General features: G+C 45.3%; 1 protein-coding gene across 1 annotated transcript; it reads left to right on the forward strand.

Moving 5' to 3' along the window:
• The first annotated feature begins 180 nt into the window (after positions 1-180).
• Positions 181-15483, forward strand: LOC144726286 (telomeric repeat-binding factor 2-like). The gene is made up of 12 exons (XM_078604846.1): positions 181-644; positions 2743-2838; positions 3652-3776; positions 4135-4221; positions 4706-4855; positions 5323-5366; positions 9290-9437; positions 10020-10382; positions 10927-11063; positions 12899-12969; positions 13208-13257; positions 14197-15483. Exons 1-12 carry the CDS (start codon positions 263-265, stop codon positions 14368-14370), a joined length of 1827 nt encoding a protein of 608 aa, XP_078460972.1. The 5' UTR covers positions 181-262; the 3' UTR covers positions 14371-15483.
• The last annotated feature ends 1443 nt before the right edge of the window (positions 15484-16926 follow it).

Consider the following 16926-nt stretch of genomic DNA (forward strand, 5'->3'; position numbering starts at 1 on the left):
GGTGTGTGGGAGGGGCGTGCGGGAGGGGTGTGTGGGGGGGCGTGCGGGGGGGTGTGTGGGAGGGGCGCGCGAGGGGGGGTGTGTGGGGGGGCGTGCGGGGGGGGGCGTGCGGGGTGGGAGGGGCGTGCGGGGTGGGAGGGGCGTGCGGGGTGCGTATCGCGGCGCCTCTATTCGTGACAATGCGGTAAGGGACGCGGCGCCTAAGATCCGGTTCCTCGCCCGCGTCGTCTTCGTCGACGACGGATCCGGTTCCGCAATCAAAATGGCGAAGCGCGGGAAGACGTCAAAGGTGGCGACGAAGTTGACGGGGGTCGAGGCGGTGCGGACGCAGCCCGAGGAGGACAAGAAGAAGAAGAAGAAGCAGGAGGCGATGTTAGAGGAGGGGCACGAGGAGAGGCAGGAGAAGAGGGAGGAGAAGGGGGGTGAGGGTGAGGAGGAGAAGGGGGGTGAGGAGAAGGGGGGTGAGGCGGTGAACGTGGAGGAGGATGATAAGAAGAAGCAAAACAACAACGAGGCGGAGGTGCAGGAGGCGCTGGAGAAGATCGTCAACAGCTGGATCCTGGACTACGTGTTCTACGTTGGCAAGCGGCTCTTCGACGAGGAGAACTACTTGGAGTTCGGCGAGATGAGGGACATCATGCAGAGTACGTGTCTCCCCCCTCCCTCCATCCTCGCCTCTATCACAGCAGCTGCGACTCGTGCGTGTAACCCCGTGCCCACAACAATAACAAACAACAACGGTGTTGTTTGTTGTTGTTGTTGTTTATAAATCACCAACCTCGCCGCATCTCCGATTTAAGCACGGTCGGCGACGTACGGTGCGAAAGAAGTTCGACAGTACGGGCGACCCTCACTGCATCATGCCGATATCGATTTAGCGTGTCGATATCGATTTAGCGTGTACAGTCGTGCTGTGTTCTCAAAGAGAGTTATACCAAATGTGGATCTCCACGTGGGATTCTAGATTTGAAGCTTTTGTGGCTGCAAGCATTCATAGTCTTAGGTTTTTTCGGCAAAGTCACGTGGGCAAAAAAGAAATAATAAAAATAATAGAAATACAATTATTCTATTATTATTGCAATTTTTAAAGTCACGTAGGTAAAAAATAAAGCATAAAAATAATTGAAATAATATAATAAATGTATTATTATTTCTATTATTTTTATTATTTATTTTTTACCTCCACGTGGGAGTCAAAGACTGGAATCGTAGAGGAAGGAAGAACGAGTCCAAGATAATTCCAGATTTGAAGCTTTCGTGACTGCAAGGATTAATACTCTTAGGTTTTTTTCGGTAAAGTCACGTAGGTAACAGTTCACCAACTCTGAGGCTAAGCAATTGAATGGCCAAATCACTTGGAACTGAATATTTAATTGGTTTTTTTTACCCTTCTATCTGGCAACAAAACTGACACCTTTTTACAAGGAGTCATGTTTGCATAGACCGCAATACCTGCAGTCATAATACAAACAAAAGAACATAACTCTGATAATGTGCACTGTCCTTGAAGTTGATTGGTCCACACCCGAGACAGCTTTCCTTAGAGCCTAGTCTCACATGGGTTGGACCAGATGATGATGGACCAGATGACGCCAAAAGTGCGCCTTTTGGCGTCATCTGGTCCAACCCATGTGAGACTAGGCTCTAAGGAAAGCTGTCTCGGGTGTGGACCAATCAACTTCAAGGACAGTGCACATTATCAGAGTTATGTTCTTTTGTTTGTATTATGACTGCAGGTATTGCGGTCTATGCAAACATGACTCCTTGTAAAAAGGTGTCAGTTTTGTTGCCAGATAGAAGGGTAAAAAAAACCAATTATCATATTTTTACTGGCAAATGAGGTTCCCATAGTGTACTGAATATTTACTTGTTGCTTTTCATTGGTCATGCAAAATCATCAGTGGTGGTTAGTATCAGAGGTGGGACAAAGTCATTGTTATGCAAGTCCAAGTCGAGTCGCAAGTCATCAAATTCATGACTCGAGTCTGACTCGAGTCCAAGTCACATGACTCGAGTCCACATCTCATAGGTGGGACAAAGTCATTGTTATGCAAGTCCAAGTCGAGTCGCAAGTCATCAAATTCATGACTCGAGTCTGACTCGAGTCCAAGTCACATGACTCGAGTCCACACCTCTGGTTAGTATTGTGCAAGATTGAGGGCTCCTCGTTCAGAATGTGTCCGCTGTTGTTATTAATAACTCCCATGTAATTGTGTTTAAAGTACTTTTGCTGTGTTTAAACGGTAAAGGAGTTTGTGGAATGCGCACCCTGTTATCATATTGAATAATACCGTGTTTTAATAACAATACCGTTAGTTTTAATTCCCGTTGCTATTTTCAAAGTGGGCAATACTGTTGTGGTCGAAACAGAAGAAGAGTCATGGCGTGCTCAGGTGCATTGGGCACATTGCCTCACCCCTTATTGTTTTCAGTAGTAACATGCGGCATTTTCATTAGTGTTTCAACAGCTACAATGGGCAGTACTGTGTTAGGGAGTGCTGAGCAGTCTGGGATCCGTTGTAAATGTGTCATTTGTAATTAATTGCAATTACTAGTCGGGTACTGGGTGAGAGTGGTGAGAGAAGATGTGGTCTATTGCAGTGTTTATCCGCTTTACTTTATTTCTTTTTACTCATATTATTGACACAGCCTGAGATTGGTTAGATTGGTTTTGTGTTCACGCGTGTATGTATGGGTGTGCGCGCGTACACGTGAGCATGGTGTTTATGTATCCGCGTGCAGTGGTGATCCAGCGTCCTTTCAAGCAGACCCTGGAGGCGATGATGAAGCTTCGCGTTTTGCAGCTGATGTCACGCCTTGCCGAGGCTCAGAATCTCGGTGAGTCTGGCCTACCGAAGAATTAGATTAACACGTAGGCTTTCGTGACCAATGTTATCCACAGAGGTTTTTTGGGTTGCATCGTGTAAATATAAATGGGTTGTGGCAAATGCTATGTTGGTCAGACAGGACGAGTGATCAGCATGAAACTAAAAGAACAACCGTGCCAACAAGGACACTCAATTGATTTTTATAATGTTGAAGTTCTGTGCAAAACTAGTTACTTACTGGCCAAGAATAATTCGAGAATCTATCGAAATTGAGAGAAATTAAAATAATTTTAACCGTTTGGATAGCTACAGGCTTAGTGCTGCTTGGAAGCGAATACTTAAGTAATACACTATTTAATTGCATGCCTGTACAGGTCACTAAACGTCTATGGGGATTAACTGTGAGCAGACAACAGGTACTGAGATTTTCGTCCACACAAATAACGGCAGGATGTACAAGCACAATGTACATGCATAATGTGCATGCATAATGTATGTTAATCACCCTATGGATAACACAAACGGTAATGGATATCCATTGTGATTTATATGCACACATTAACACCCCACTCTGGCCTTCGCATTTGACTGGCTCACAAGTGACGACATCGCATTTATCCCTCTAAGAACAAAACGGGAGGATTTATCTAAATCTGTCTTTCACTTGATGATGCTAGTCGTAATTACTGGCGAAATGTTGTACTCGAATTGTAAATGTGGGTTTACTCTCCAACACACCGGTGTGTTGTACTAGTAGATAACATTTAGATTGTGTTTATTAAACACGTACAATCGTGTGCTGTCTGCTGTTCTATGTGCACAGAAGCGCAGTTTGAAGATGACAGCCTCACTCCAATGGAATCAGCTTTGCAGGTGCTGACCATCATGGAGGACGAACTAAAGATCTCACAACCTCTGACCAAGCTCAAGGAGCAATTCAAGATACAGGTAACGATGGTAGTGTCTTCGTAACAGGTGCTTGCCAATCTGCTGCTGGATGAATGCCTGTCGTTCATGGGGATTGATTCACAAATACTTTACATTGGTTAGTGCTGGTTGTTAATGATTGAAAGCTCAGAACCGATTCAGATATCACTCGCCACTGATTTTAATCGTGGCCTGGAATCAAATGAATGTTTCTGGGTTTGTAGAATACTCAGTCAACCACCGTGCAGCCATTCCCTCCACAACAGCTAATCCATGATAAATGCATGACATTTTGCGTATATCAACACTTGCATAATTTTTCCCCAGTTATATTGTTGACGTTGAATTTTTGTGTTTTTTTTATTCTGTTTCTTTTTAGGCAGTCATTCTTTGCTTTATTCAAAACGACTATGTCAAGGCTGCGGAGGTGTTCAAGAGGCAGTTTGGCAACAGCAAGACTAACAAGGTATGATGACAAAAACCTTTTTATATGTACAGTAAATGTTAGGCTTGTGTTTCCGATATTCAGAATTTCAGATTAATCTATTCATCAAATGTCAGACGATATGAATTTTTTTTTATTTTAGATTGATCCAAAAACATGAAGTCATGTCATGAATATGATGTAAAAGTTGTTACGTGGCATTGGGTGACAATTGTCATATAAATGATCTGCAAATCTGAAAATTATCAGAAATTGTCCTTTAAAATCCACATTTTTTCATCTGAAACTCATCCTTGGAAATTTGTTGTGTGCAGCCTGTGCTATATTGAATGTGAGCTTTATTGAATAACTTTTATCGCCTTGAGATTTTTAACAACATTTTTTTATTTACTTAACTCACACTATGATTTGGTACTTTAAAGTAAACTATACTACGAGATGGTGAGACTGCTAAATAACAGATACATGTGAAAAGTTATTTATTGCCGATACTGTCCTCACCCAGCCCTTGAAGGATGAACTACAGGCCGCTTTGAAGAATCGCAGCGTTCCCGTGTCTTTGCTGACCACCTACCCACTCAGCCAAATCTTCCAGTGCGTGAACAACTTGATAGAGCCCCTGCTGAGTCTGCAGTCACTACCCTTCCTGCTCAACGTAAGGAATGATGAGAGCGCATGGGCGGTTGGGTGGAAAGCCCTTCCACAAATAAGGCGATGACTGTCGTTGTTGAGTTGGACAACTCTGTGGCCAAAGTAGAATGACTTGTGATATCGTAGCTTGCAATGTCGCAAGTTCCGTTTTAAATGAGATTTGGTGTAACTCAGGAGTGTGTATGATAGTTTCGACATTGGGCGTCTTAAAGTTAAGATACTTCGTACATGAATAATGTAGCTATCTTTTGCCACAGACCGAGTACGTCATTGGTGCTTGCTTGTCGGCCTGGCAGGTGATTGGCTGGTGTAGTGATAGTGTAATCTCTCGCAACAGCTCTGACTAACGTGAAAGTTACACTTTCACGACAACATTCGTGTTTACTTTGACGTCCAAAGCCTACATGCGAGCTCTGCGATATGAAAGTATTTCAAGGTGTGCAGTGTGTAACTGTTGTGTTCTGTCGGCAGGCATCAAAAAAAGTCCTACAAGCCAGGAAAGAAGCCAATAAAGGGTAAAACACCCCTTTATTAACCCTTCCCCTCTGCACCCTTAACTGTTGTATATTACCATCTACCTATATAGGTCAAACATAACCACACTTCTCGTTGTTGGGCGGCGTGTGTATTTTCAAGCACGTTATTAGCCGTAAGTCTTTTTGTAAAACAAAACAAGTGGAATGAGTTTTCAGACTTTAGATTATATAAGTTACTCGGTTTAGCCCAGGGGAAAAATATATTTCAAATCTTATCTTGTCTTAAAAACATAACATATACATACACAAATACTATGCCCCCCCTCCAAAATTATTTTCAACACCCCCCCCCCTCCCAGTCAATTTGTATTTTGTCGGCGTACGTACCTACACACCCTACATACAATAGTAGTATCTACTGACTCTATAGTAGTTCCTACTGACTCTTAGAGTAGCATCTAGTGATTATATAGTAGTATCTACCAGAGGTGTGGACTCGAGTCATGTGACTTGGACTCGAGTCAGACTCGAGTCATGAATTTGATGACTTGCGACTCGACTTGGACTTGCATAACAATGACTTTGTCCCACCTATGAGATGTGGACTCGAGTCATGTGACTTGGACTCGAGTCAGACTCGAGTCATGAATTTGATGACTTGCGACTCGACTTGGACTTGCATAACAATGACTTTGTCCCACCTCTGGTATCTACTGACTCTGCAGTAGTATCTACTGACTGTGCAGTAGTATCTAGCTCTACAGTAGTATCTACTGACTCTATAGTAGTATCTACCGACTCTACAGTAGTATCTACTGACTGTACAGTAGTATCTACTGACTCTACAGTAGTATCTATTGACTACAGCAGTAGTATCTACTGACTCTATAGTAGTATCTACTGACTCTATAGTAGTATATACTGACGCTACAGTAGTATCTACTGACTCTACAGTAGTATCTATTTAGTATAGAAGTATCTACTGAATCTACAGTAGTATCTACGGACTGGAGTAGTATCTACTGACTACAGTAGTATCTACCAACTCTACAGTAGTACTGGTAGGAACCTCCTGGTTACACCAGCCCACAGGGGATTATTGTGTCCGTCCGTCGTGCAGGGAGGGGCTGGGTGGGGAGGGGCTGGGTGGGGAGGGTGGGGAGGGGGAGGGGCAGGGTGGGGAGGGGCTGGGTGGGGAGGGTGGAGAGGGGCTCGGTGGGCAGGGTGGGGGTGGGAGGGGTGGGGTTTGGTGTTGAGGGGCTGGTCACCCCGTGGTGCCCTTATAAAACTCAACGTTTAACCTACTCACGCCGGCTTGTGCCCCCCCTCACAGTCGGCCATATTTGCGGAATACACCACGCCGTTGACCTTGGCCATTGACCGAGCAACCAAACTTTCCTACCAGCTCCCTCCGCAGGAATGTGTTAAATACCAACTCTGTATTAGTAATTTCTGACTCTACAGTAGTCTATTGACTCTCTCGTATTATCTGCTGAGTACAGTAGTATCTATTTACTCTATAGTAGTATATCCCAACTCTACAGTAGTATCTACCGACTCTACAGTAGTATCTACTGACTGTAGTAGTATCTACTGACCCTACAGTAGCATCTACCGACTCTACAGTCGTATTTACTGACTATAGTAGTATCTACTGACCCTACAGTAGCATCTACCGACTCTACAGTCGTATTTACTTACTCTATAGTAGTATCTACTGACTGTAGTAGTATCTACTGACTCTATAGTAGCATCTACCGACTCGACAGTCGTATTGACTGACTCTATAGTAATATCTACTGACTGTAGTAGTATCTACTGACCCTACAGTAGTATCTACCGACTCTACAGTCGTATTTAGTGACTCGACTTATTCCAAAGCGGTCGTATACCGAGGTTCCACTGTACGTGACTTTACCGAAAGAACCAAGAATATGAATCCCTGCAGTCACGAAAGCTTTAAATCGAAAAGTAAACCCAACAGTTTGTCAGTTTAAAGCGTTGCAAGGCATGCGCAGACAGACAGAGAGACAGACAAAAAATTACTTTTATAGGTAAGATAGCATGAATAAGCCTTGTGGGTGTAATGACTTGCACACCCACCCACCCCATGATTTAAGATAATTGTGATTGTGTCACACATCGATTCAACATTGACCTTCCTTTTTTATATTGTGGTGATTGTAGAAGCTGCTGGTGGTTTTAGGGGTCATATGGACCCATTATGTGTAGTGGGCTCAACTGAGTCGCAGACATACTTCTTAGAGGCAACACATTTATTTATACCAACACGTTAGCACAAAGGGGTAACTGCCCCTTTACCAGATAACAGCCTATGGTGGTGGTCCACCAGCTAAACTACGCTAATCACACCTGTGGGGACCCGGTTTATATGCTCCCGGGTCGTGGATGGCCCCGCCCTTGGCCACGGCCACCTTGGAGAAACCTCCGGTCGTTTCTCGACCCTTGACGTAGGATCTTTCCTCCGACACGTGACCACCCCCTAGCCCCCACCTGGGGGCCCCATGTAGACTTTACTGGTCACGTGTCCTTCGGGGTCAACCAGAGTGCCATGGCCCACAGTAACCTAGTTCTTGTGGCCTGCACTCTCACCCTACCCTGTAGGGGTCAGCACTACACGCAGAGTGTGGTGCCACTCAGCGCTGTCACTCAGCGCTCACCAAGCCCCCTCCAGGGCTGGTACTACACCCACATATCCGCGGTGTCCGCGATGTGTGAGTACATCGCACGCCGTGCTTCACTAGAGCCGGCATTACCCAGTGACATCCACGATGTCGCTACATACGTGATGTCAGCGATGTGAGTACATCCGCACGCCAGGTCTCTTTAGAGCCGGCACCGTAGTGACATCCGCGATGTCACTACATATGCAACATGTACAAATTGAAGTATTGATTCGTTACACGTGATTTAATGTATGTGTAACGGGTTCCGGAGACACTTGTAGAGGTAACTTCTTTATTACAATCCAACACTCCAACACTCCAACAGTCCAACAGTCCAACTACTCTGTTACAGCCTAGGTACACAGCCTAGGTACACAGCCTAGATACACTACTCTGGCTACGCTCTGGAACTCGCCCTCACAAGGTCGTAGAGTCGGGAGTTCCAGAGTCCCACCACTGGCCCTCACAGTGTCCCAGGGTCCTCACATGGCTGGTCTTGGGTCTTGGGTCTTGAGCTACGACTGGCCCTGATCGTCCAGGGAGCTCCCCTTTTATGCCTAGTCCCCAACGAGGGGTGGGGCCGTGTGCGCCCCCAGATATCCCACAGAGCACACACAGCCCCCCCCCCCGTTGGTGGCGCCAAGCGGCTTAAGCTCCTGGGCCACCCGGGAACCCAACGCCTGGCGCCAAGAGGCTTAAGCGTCTGACCCGCCAGGGAACCCAGCGCCTGGCGCCAAGAGGCTTAAGCGCCTGGCCCGCCCAGGGTCCCAGAGCCCCCAGCAGCCCCCCCCTTATGTCACTACATATGCACCCTGAGGCAAAAAAAAATATATTAATCGATAACATATATGCTTTGGTTAGCTGTCTAAGATGTCTCCCTATATATCTTTAAGTTAATTAAAATAGCTGAGAATATCCAAGCCTTTTAGTAAATTAAGTTACAATGAAGGTAATTCATGATCTACATCTTGTTTCTCGCAGCTCTAACGCATTCACCTTCAGTCACCCGGGTATTGGATCATATATTTTGTTGGTTGTCTGTATTTAGATGCGTGTATCTTGATTTACGGCAATGGTGAAGACCAATGGGCGAGTACTATCTGTCCTGGGGTCTGTCCTAGACTCGGCTTTAAATTAGTACGTCATGCAGTGTGTAAACATGCAGTGTGTAAACATTACTGCATGTGGTTCTGGCCACACCAGGTGCTTGCTAACAGCATTTACCCCAACGGTCTCGATGTAAGCTACAGGATGGATCTTTGTGTGTGTGTGTAGACCGGCAGCTGATCGCCCTGGTACCAGCAGCGGAACAGGCAGCAGTGGCAAGGTTTTTGTTTCGTGCTTCGAGGTGCGTGATTCCTTTGTGGCGCTGAATGCATTGGGGGGCGGTGGTGATGAGCGGGTCTCCCTCAAGCTCTTCCAGGTAGCCCTTGTGTCCTCTCCATAAAATATGGTTTCACGTTAAAATGTTGATCGTCTGTTTAGCGAGTCCAGACTTTTGAGACCTTTTCCTTTGCCAAAGGCTGATGGGCCTATCTCTTTTGCATAAACATTCTCACGGTTTTATGTCCAGCATCTTGTAATTCAGTCACATTTAGACACTGTATCCAAATTGTAACGTATGTTTCTAGATTTGAAGCTTTCGTGACTGCAAGGATTCATGCTCGTAGGTTTTTTCGGTAAAGTCACGTAGGTAAAAATAAAATAATAATAATAAATGAAAATAAATCAATTAAATCACGACGTTTCGGAGGCAACACAAGCTTCCTTCATCAGGTGTGAAAAGGCACAGCAAAATAACTGTAAAAAAAACCTAAGAGTATGTAACATATGTTTTTATGGTCAGCCTGCAGACTCTTGTAATTGGGGTTATTTTCACCTCAACCCTAATTTCTAAATACAAAAACACCCAAAATATTACGTTAAGTACTTATGTAAATGTTGTTAAACCCATGTGATCAATACAGCTGCAATCTGTTAAGATTAACAAATGCGCTACTTGCAGGAGATGGAGGGTACAGATTTCTTGCTGGAGAATGCCATCCCCTCAATCGCGAAGCCTGTGACAAAGACGAAGAAGCCACAGCCTACCCCACTGGTGGCGACAGCACCACCGGCTGCACCACCGGCTGCACCACCGGCTGCACAACCGGCTGCACAACCGGCTGCACCGTCAAACCCAGCGTGTCCGGACACCTTGCTTGGAAACCACCCCCAGGACATAGCTGCCACCACTCCTCACAAAGGAGGTGGGGAGAAGTGCAAACGTGGCGATCATTCCAGCAGCAGCAGCACGGATGACTCCATTTCTTTGATGTCTCTGCACAAGCGCATCCTCAGGAGAAGGCATAATGCCTTGGACAGCGGGGTGAGTGAATTCTGGTCACATACATTAGCTGTGCACTGAATAATCAGTTTTATCAAATTCAACCAGAGGTCTGTCATTTGAGGTCCGGTTCACTCCCTGGGACCATGACTACGCGATCATTGTTTGGATCTGGAATGTAATTTTTGTCATGCTTTCCTCTGACTTTAATGGGCTTGTCTTGGTTTGTCGGTAAAGGTACAGCCATTTTTTGTCAATCCGGTGCTGGATGAGGCCCCCTCCCCATGCCGTGTGTGTCGGAGGGGTTTCTTCACCACACAGGTCAAGATGGGAATCGTATATAGAATGACTTGAAGTTGTGGGGATAATTGGGCAATAATACCCATAAAGGATATTAATGGGACACCGATATATAACTCAACTGCTCTTCCATCCAAAACCTGATGACCCCTGTTTCCAAACCCCTTTATTTACCCCCTGATCTAAATTTGATCTGTATTGACTGAGTCTTAATTGGCGCTCGCTGATGGGGCCTTCGGTGAAGGTCCGAACAATAAATGGGATCCATTGGCTGTTTTTCCTGCAGTCGGAACACTCGGACAAACATAGCCCACAAGTCGTGAAGAAGTTAAAGGTGCACAACCCATTTCAAGTCAACGGCAAAAACACAACGGCGAACGCACCCCATCGTTCCAAGCAGCAGAAGTTGGCGACAAATAAGAGGTGTGGCTCGTGCAGATTTCTACATTCATCTTTGCCACCAAAACCAGCAGCAGCTATATGACCATCGCTTCCGTCGGCAGCAGCAGCAGTATCATCATCATTGTCCATAGTAGAGGTTTTTTTGGGTTAGGTCGCTTAAATATATAAATGTGTCGTTAAAACCCACCACCACCCGACACAGCCAATACCCAACACAGTCATCGTCACCACTTATGGTAACCATAGCATCAGCAGCAGCATCGTCGCCACAAACACCAACATCAGCAGTAACATAATAATCACTCGTATTAGCAGCTGCATCATCACCACTACTGACAGCACAGTAGCTCCATAACCAACAACAACAACCGCCATTCGCCACTAAGTGGTGGTGACGTTACAACGGCGCTTGTGCCAGGCTATGTGCACGTTGAGGCCACGTGAAGTGTTGAACGCCCGCTGGCAGGTCACGGGGCAGACCCAGGCGCCATTGGTCGACTGACTGAGATGATTGGCCGATTTACCACCTGTGCCAACTTTCTGTGTTTTAGCCGCCCGGCGCTCCACTCGTTGTGAGCGTCGCTCTTCTGCCCTCCGTTTTTGTTGGAGGGCAATTGGCCAGTATCATATTTTATGAGCCTCCTCCACAGAGGCCGATCTTGATACCGCTGGTACCAGTCATCTGCAAGTCCACTCAGCTCTACATCCTCCTGTACCACATTACTTCATCTCTTCTCTAGCCCGTGCCGTGCCCGTTTAGCCCCCTCTATCTGGCCGAACAAAAGCTGTTTAGGCATGCGTTGGCTGGGAATGCAGGCTACATGACCCAGCCAACGCAGTCTTGCCTGCCAGAGGATCTCACCGATGGGATTTGTCCAGATCTTTCAAGGATTTGTGAGCTCCTCACACAATCCAGCCTGGTTAAACCCAGGATGGATCGTAGGCAGGCCAGCCTAAATGTTTCTAACCGGCGAAGATGTTCCATTAGGGGGGTCCACGTTTCGCAAGCGTAGAGAAGGGAGGGCATGACTGGCCAAGAAGACCTGAAGTAGTGTAGCATGACAGACCTGTTAGCTTCCACACAGCGTTACGCCGCTCGACTGATTCGGAGTGAGACCTCTGCTGTCAAACCGGAGTCAGTCATGAGCACACTGCCCAGGTATAGGAAACTCTACTCTCTCCACAACAGCAGCAGCATAAATGACTCTCTACCATCAGCATCACCAACAGCAGAAGCAGTACCAGTACCAAGTACAGACAGCAGCACCGTGGACATCAAGACTATTCGTATCCACAGCATCCACATCGCCAAGAGCAGCAGAACGAACACCAGCAATGACAGCAGCAGCATGACCATCACCAGCATTAGTTTCACAATACATAGCAGCAGCAACATCACAACCATCGCTCACACTACAACCACCATCAGCAACAGCAGCATTATTACCACCAACCGAGGCAGCGTTGTCACCACCACCACTACCTTCAACTTCTGCATCACCATGCTCATTACTGTGGTATTGGTGTTATATTGTATGTCTGTTGATCATCTTTTTCACCATACGTAACCAAACGTTAAAAATGGACAGCAGTGAGTGCAGTGGCTAGTGCACTGCTACTAACCCTGCGATCTAAGATTGAAGCCTATTCACGACCAATAACTGCGGCCGGGATTGGTGTTGTCACCCCACCCCCTTGTGGGCCGTGCCGGCCTTCATAGATGCTTGTTAATAGCACTTTCACCAACAGTCTGTTAAAGGCTATATGGGGAACTTCGTGTTTGTATAATGTTTATAACCAATATTGTTTATGGTATTGGTGTTTTTCCTACTCTTATATATTTGTATTTTTTATAGTTTGCAGTCCCTTAGCAGATCCGAGGGGTGGCTTGATTGTACTTCTGATGCTTCACAAAATGCGTCATTGGGTGAGTACATGGAGATTTTGTGCTCAAGTGTTTTTATCGGTACTGATATTGCTGTTGGGACACTGCACAGACAAATAATATTGACGGCAGTGCATTGGGTTTGTGCAATATACCTAAAAAATATTTAAAAAGAATAATCCCAATTAAAAATGATCCTTGTATACTTTGATTCTGACAAAAAAAAATTCAAGTAACTGTTACTTTGAAAGCTGAACATTTGCTTTTATAATTTGTACAGGAACGTCAGTGATTTCAGCCGACTCCTCCATCGCTGGACGCAAAAAGAGGGTGAGTTGTAATACCTGTTCCATCACCTTCTCAATTATACCTGTTGTCCACAAAACAACTGGGGCCCATGTCCATCAAGTCATGGCTCAGGCTCCAGGTTGGTTATCCACTGCAAAATCTGAGTCGTGCTGTTGACGTTATAGGCAGTGAATAGTTATATTCGACAAATGGTTACCCCATCTCTGGCCCTGATTGGCTCCGTGAAAAATTTCAGAGGCTTTTTTGAGGCCAGAGTTATCCTGCATCAACTCTGACAAATCGCCAGCAGAAAATCATCCATACTCTTGGCACTGTGCTGGCATCGCTCGAATGTGTCTGAAAAAGCTTATAGACGCAGATTTACAGCTCTATTTTGATGGGAAATTTCTCCCCTAGGGCAGTAAAAAATTACATTGTCCAGTCTAGTAATTTAGAGACAGCCAGAAAAGCATATTGAGATGAAATAATGTTTAAAACATTTTATGAGAATAAGATGTCATTTGTATTTTAAAAGTAAAGGTGCAACCCTGCAAACACTTGGTCATGCCAACTCTGACGGAAGGGCCTCCACTAGAGATAGTTTTAGGGCACTGCCCGGAGCGGGCCCACTCTTCCACACTTGCCACACCTTGGAAGAGGTGGGATTACCCACACTTCACCCCACCACATGGAGACTTTTTGATCAGCTAACTGTGTTTATATCCATTTATCCTTCTGGGTGGACCGAGGCAGGTTTATTTCATAAACGTGATACATTTTTCAACTACATACATGGGGAGGTTGAATTATAGATCCAGTCCGCCACAGAGACGATCTGGCTGAAGAAAGGCGAAAAGAAAGTTGAGTGTGCTAACCATGACACCATAGCAGTATCTCACAAAATGTTATTGTTTTTATCGCTATACATAAAGAACATGTTTTAGTTACCATCCCTTCTTCCCCAACTTGCCCTCTTCCCAGCAGCACTGGTCTGCTTCCGAGACGATCTGGCTGAAGAAAGGCGTGAAGAAGTACGGCACCGGCAACTGGGCCAAGATCCTGGAGTCGTACAATTTTGTCGGCCGCTCCAACGTGATGCTGAAAGATCGTTGGCGCACGCTCGTCAAGCTGGGAGAGGACAAGCTGGATGTCTAGCGGCCAAAGATACATGCTCTGCTCGTCGCAAATTAAACACCTGCACACCCACAGTCCTGATAGTGTTGCCAAGTGCAAAAGTGGTGGTTGGTCTTTTCTCGTACATCTTGTTACCGTTCTGCAACTGAGCTGAGCCAGTCCGGCATGGCTCTGTAAGTGCCAGTTGGTTTTTCCACTGCAGAAGCCATGTCGCATCGCTGATGTCACACGCAGTGAATGAATTGAGACGCACGCAGATGACCCAGTGACTGTGCTCGCCGTGTACTGACTTCACGTCGCACGCGATGAACGCGTCCTTAGCCGAGGCCTGCTTTTGAGGCCAGCTTAAGTGTGGAGCATAACCAATGGAAAACCACCTGTGCACCGTGAGGGCCCCATACTGGCTCTGCCCAGATGTCCTAGTCGAAAAGGGGTATAGATCCAGTTGTTTCAACATGGCCGGAAAATGTAAAACAAAAATTTACCACTGCCACGATTAAAGTCCGCGTAAGAACATTTACTACGGGACATATATAATGTGTCCTTCAAGAGAAGCACACATCTGATGAAGAGGCTAGAGTATTATGACATAAGTGACGAATTAAATCCAAACTGTCCATTCAGAATGTCTGAGGCCACAGTTTAAATTCTGTCTAGGTATAATTTATTAGTTGATGTTACGTTTGGACACCCTGTATATACATTTCAAGTTAATGCAAGGATAGTTGCAGTAAGTCCTCGTTTAATGTGGTCGATGCGTTGTGGAAAAGTGCCGCATTCAACGAAAAATTGTCCCCATAAATAATTTAACAATAAAGTGTGGAGAGATACAATGTACGCGCACAATAAGATTGTGGGATAACTGAGGGTACGCCACCGCATGACTATCTTTCCGCGAACTGTATCATACTGCTCGGCTGCGCAGCCCAAGAAAATTGTTCTTTATCGACCACTCAGAAACTGCGTTGTAATGAGGCGCATTCCGCGTTACGTGAGAAGTGTTCCCGAACGGAAGAACCGCGTTACAGTGAGGGAGGACCTGCCGTACATGAGCACACGTGCGCACTGTCACATTCAGAATTTTGGAGTCTTGTACCTGATACTTTTTAATAAAAATAAAAGTAGCCAAGTTTATATTGTCCCATATAAAAAGTAAATACTCTCTTACTATAGCATCACACGACTTGCACTGGTGAGTCCAATTCTTTTTTTTATATGCCTTGTAGTTTATTTAATTCTTCCTCATAGCAGGCTGCAAAGTTTAGTTTTGCGCTGTGTGGGAATGGTGTTTGTATAATACAACCACAAAGGACACCCTTCTGAATGAATTTTTACTTTAATTCACAACGATGCAATTATAAAAAAATGTGCATGAACCAGAAATTATTTCATAAAATGTAGTCGTCAAATTGGGTTGTAGAAAGGATGTTGGTATAATTGTTCGCACACTGGACTTGCAGTCAAGGTGTCACTGGTTCAATCTCCCGGCATTGAAACTTTTGACACAGTGCCGAGATGTTAACTACCTCTCCTGGTATACAGGATGTTGTGGGTTCCAAACGAACCCTGACGCCTGTGTGTTTGGAGTTTGCATGGTCTTCTTTGAGTCATGGATTTCTTTCCCGGTATTGCCTTCCACATTTTAGAAACATGCGTTTAAAGTATTTGGCTGCGATAAAGTCCCACGTGAAAAGCAATTTTGTCGAGCTATCATTTGTGGCCAGAGCGCTTCTGAAAAATATCTATTTAGCTCCGGGGACCTTACCTGGTCAAATAAAAGGATTCTTACGTTGGTGCAAGTTTAGTAAATTCCCCCTACCCCTCCAGCCAGCAGTATAAATGGGTTCAGTCGATCGGCAGGTCGAGTGTGGTGAGAGTAGAGCTCCCTCTCGTGGACACCTTTCTGCCAGCACTGATACAAGTCATTAGCTGCACGTTTACCTGATGGACACAACTTGCTTCGATGGCGAAAAAGGCGAGGAGATGAGACATTGCTCCGGATTTGCAGGTTCCTCGATAGTAAACTTTATTTTATTGTAATTTTTACTTCATTGAAAAGCGTAATTGTGCGTGTACATAGGACGTAAGCGAGATGGCTTGCACAACATCTATAATCTCTTCCCACTGTCCCGCGGTGCTCATCCTCTTGGATGCGTTCCCTCCTTTTGACTTTCGTCTGTCGACCACAAGCCCTCTTAGTGATGTATGTTGCCTAACTGCCTGATAATAAATATGTATCATTTTCGTTTGTTCCCTAATCCACGGGTTTTTTTGGTCGAGACCTCTTTCAATGCTTTTTTCGAGTGCATCTCTGCACTTTTCAGATATTTTTCCTCCTTTTTTAAGTAAATGTTACTGGTCCATGTGCAATAGTAACTAATATGCACTGCAATCGTGTTTTTGTTTTAGGCACATTCGTATTTTACCTTTTGTTATCAGTTTGTTTTTAAAAAAAATAAGCCCAAATCTTCATTCAATTAACTGCAATGCGGCCAAGGAACGGATTCGTGGGCACGTGTGTATCTTTACAACTTTTTTGTATTGCAGTCACATTTGTATTTTCTACCATTAGTCCGC

The sequence above is a fragment of the Lampetra planeri genome, chromosome 23 (assembly GCF_965212315.1).
Source record: "Lampetra planeri chromosome 23, kcLamPlan1.2.h2, whole genome shotgun sequence".
Classification (NCBI taxonomy): Eukaryota; Metazoa; Chordata; class Hyperoartia; order Petromyzontiformes; family Petromyzontidae; genus Lampetra; species Lampetra planeri.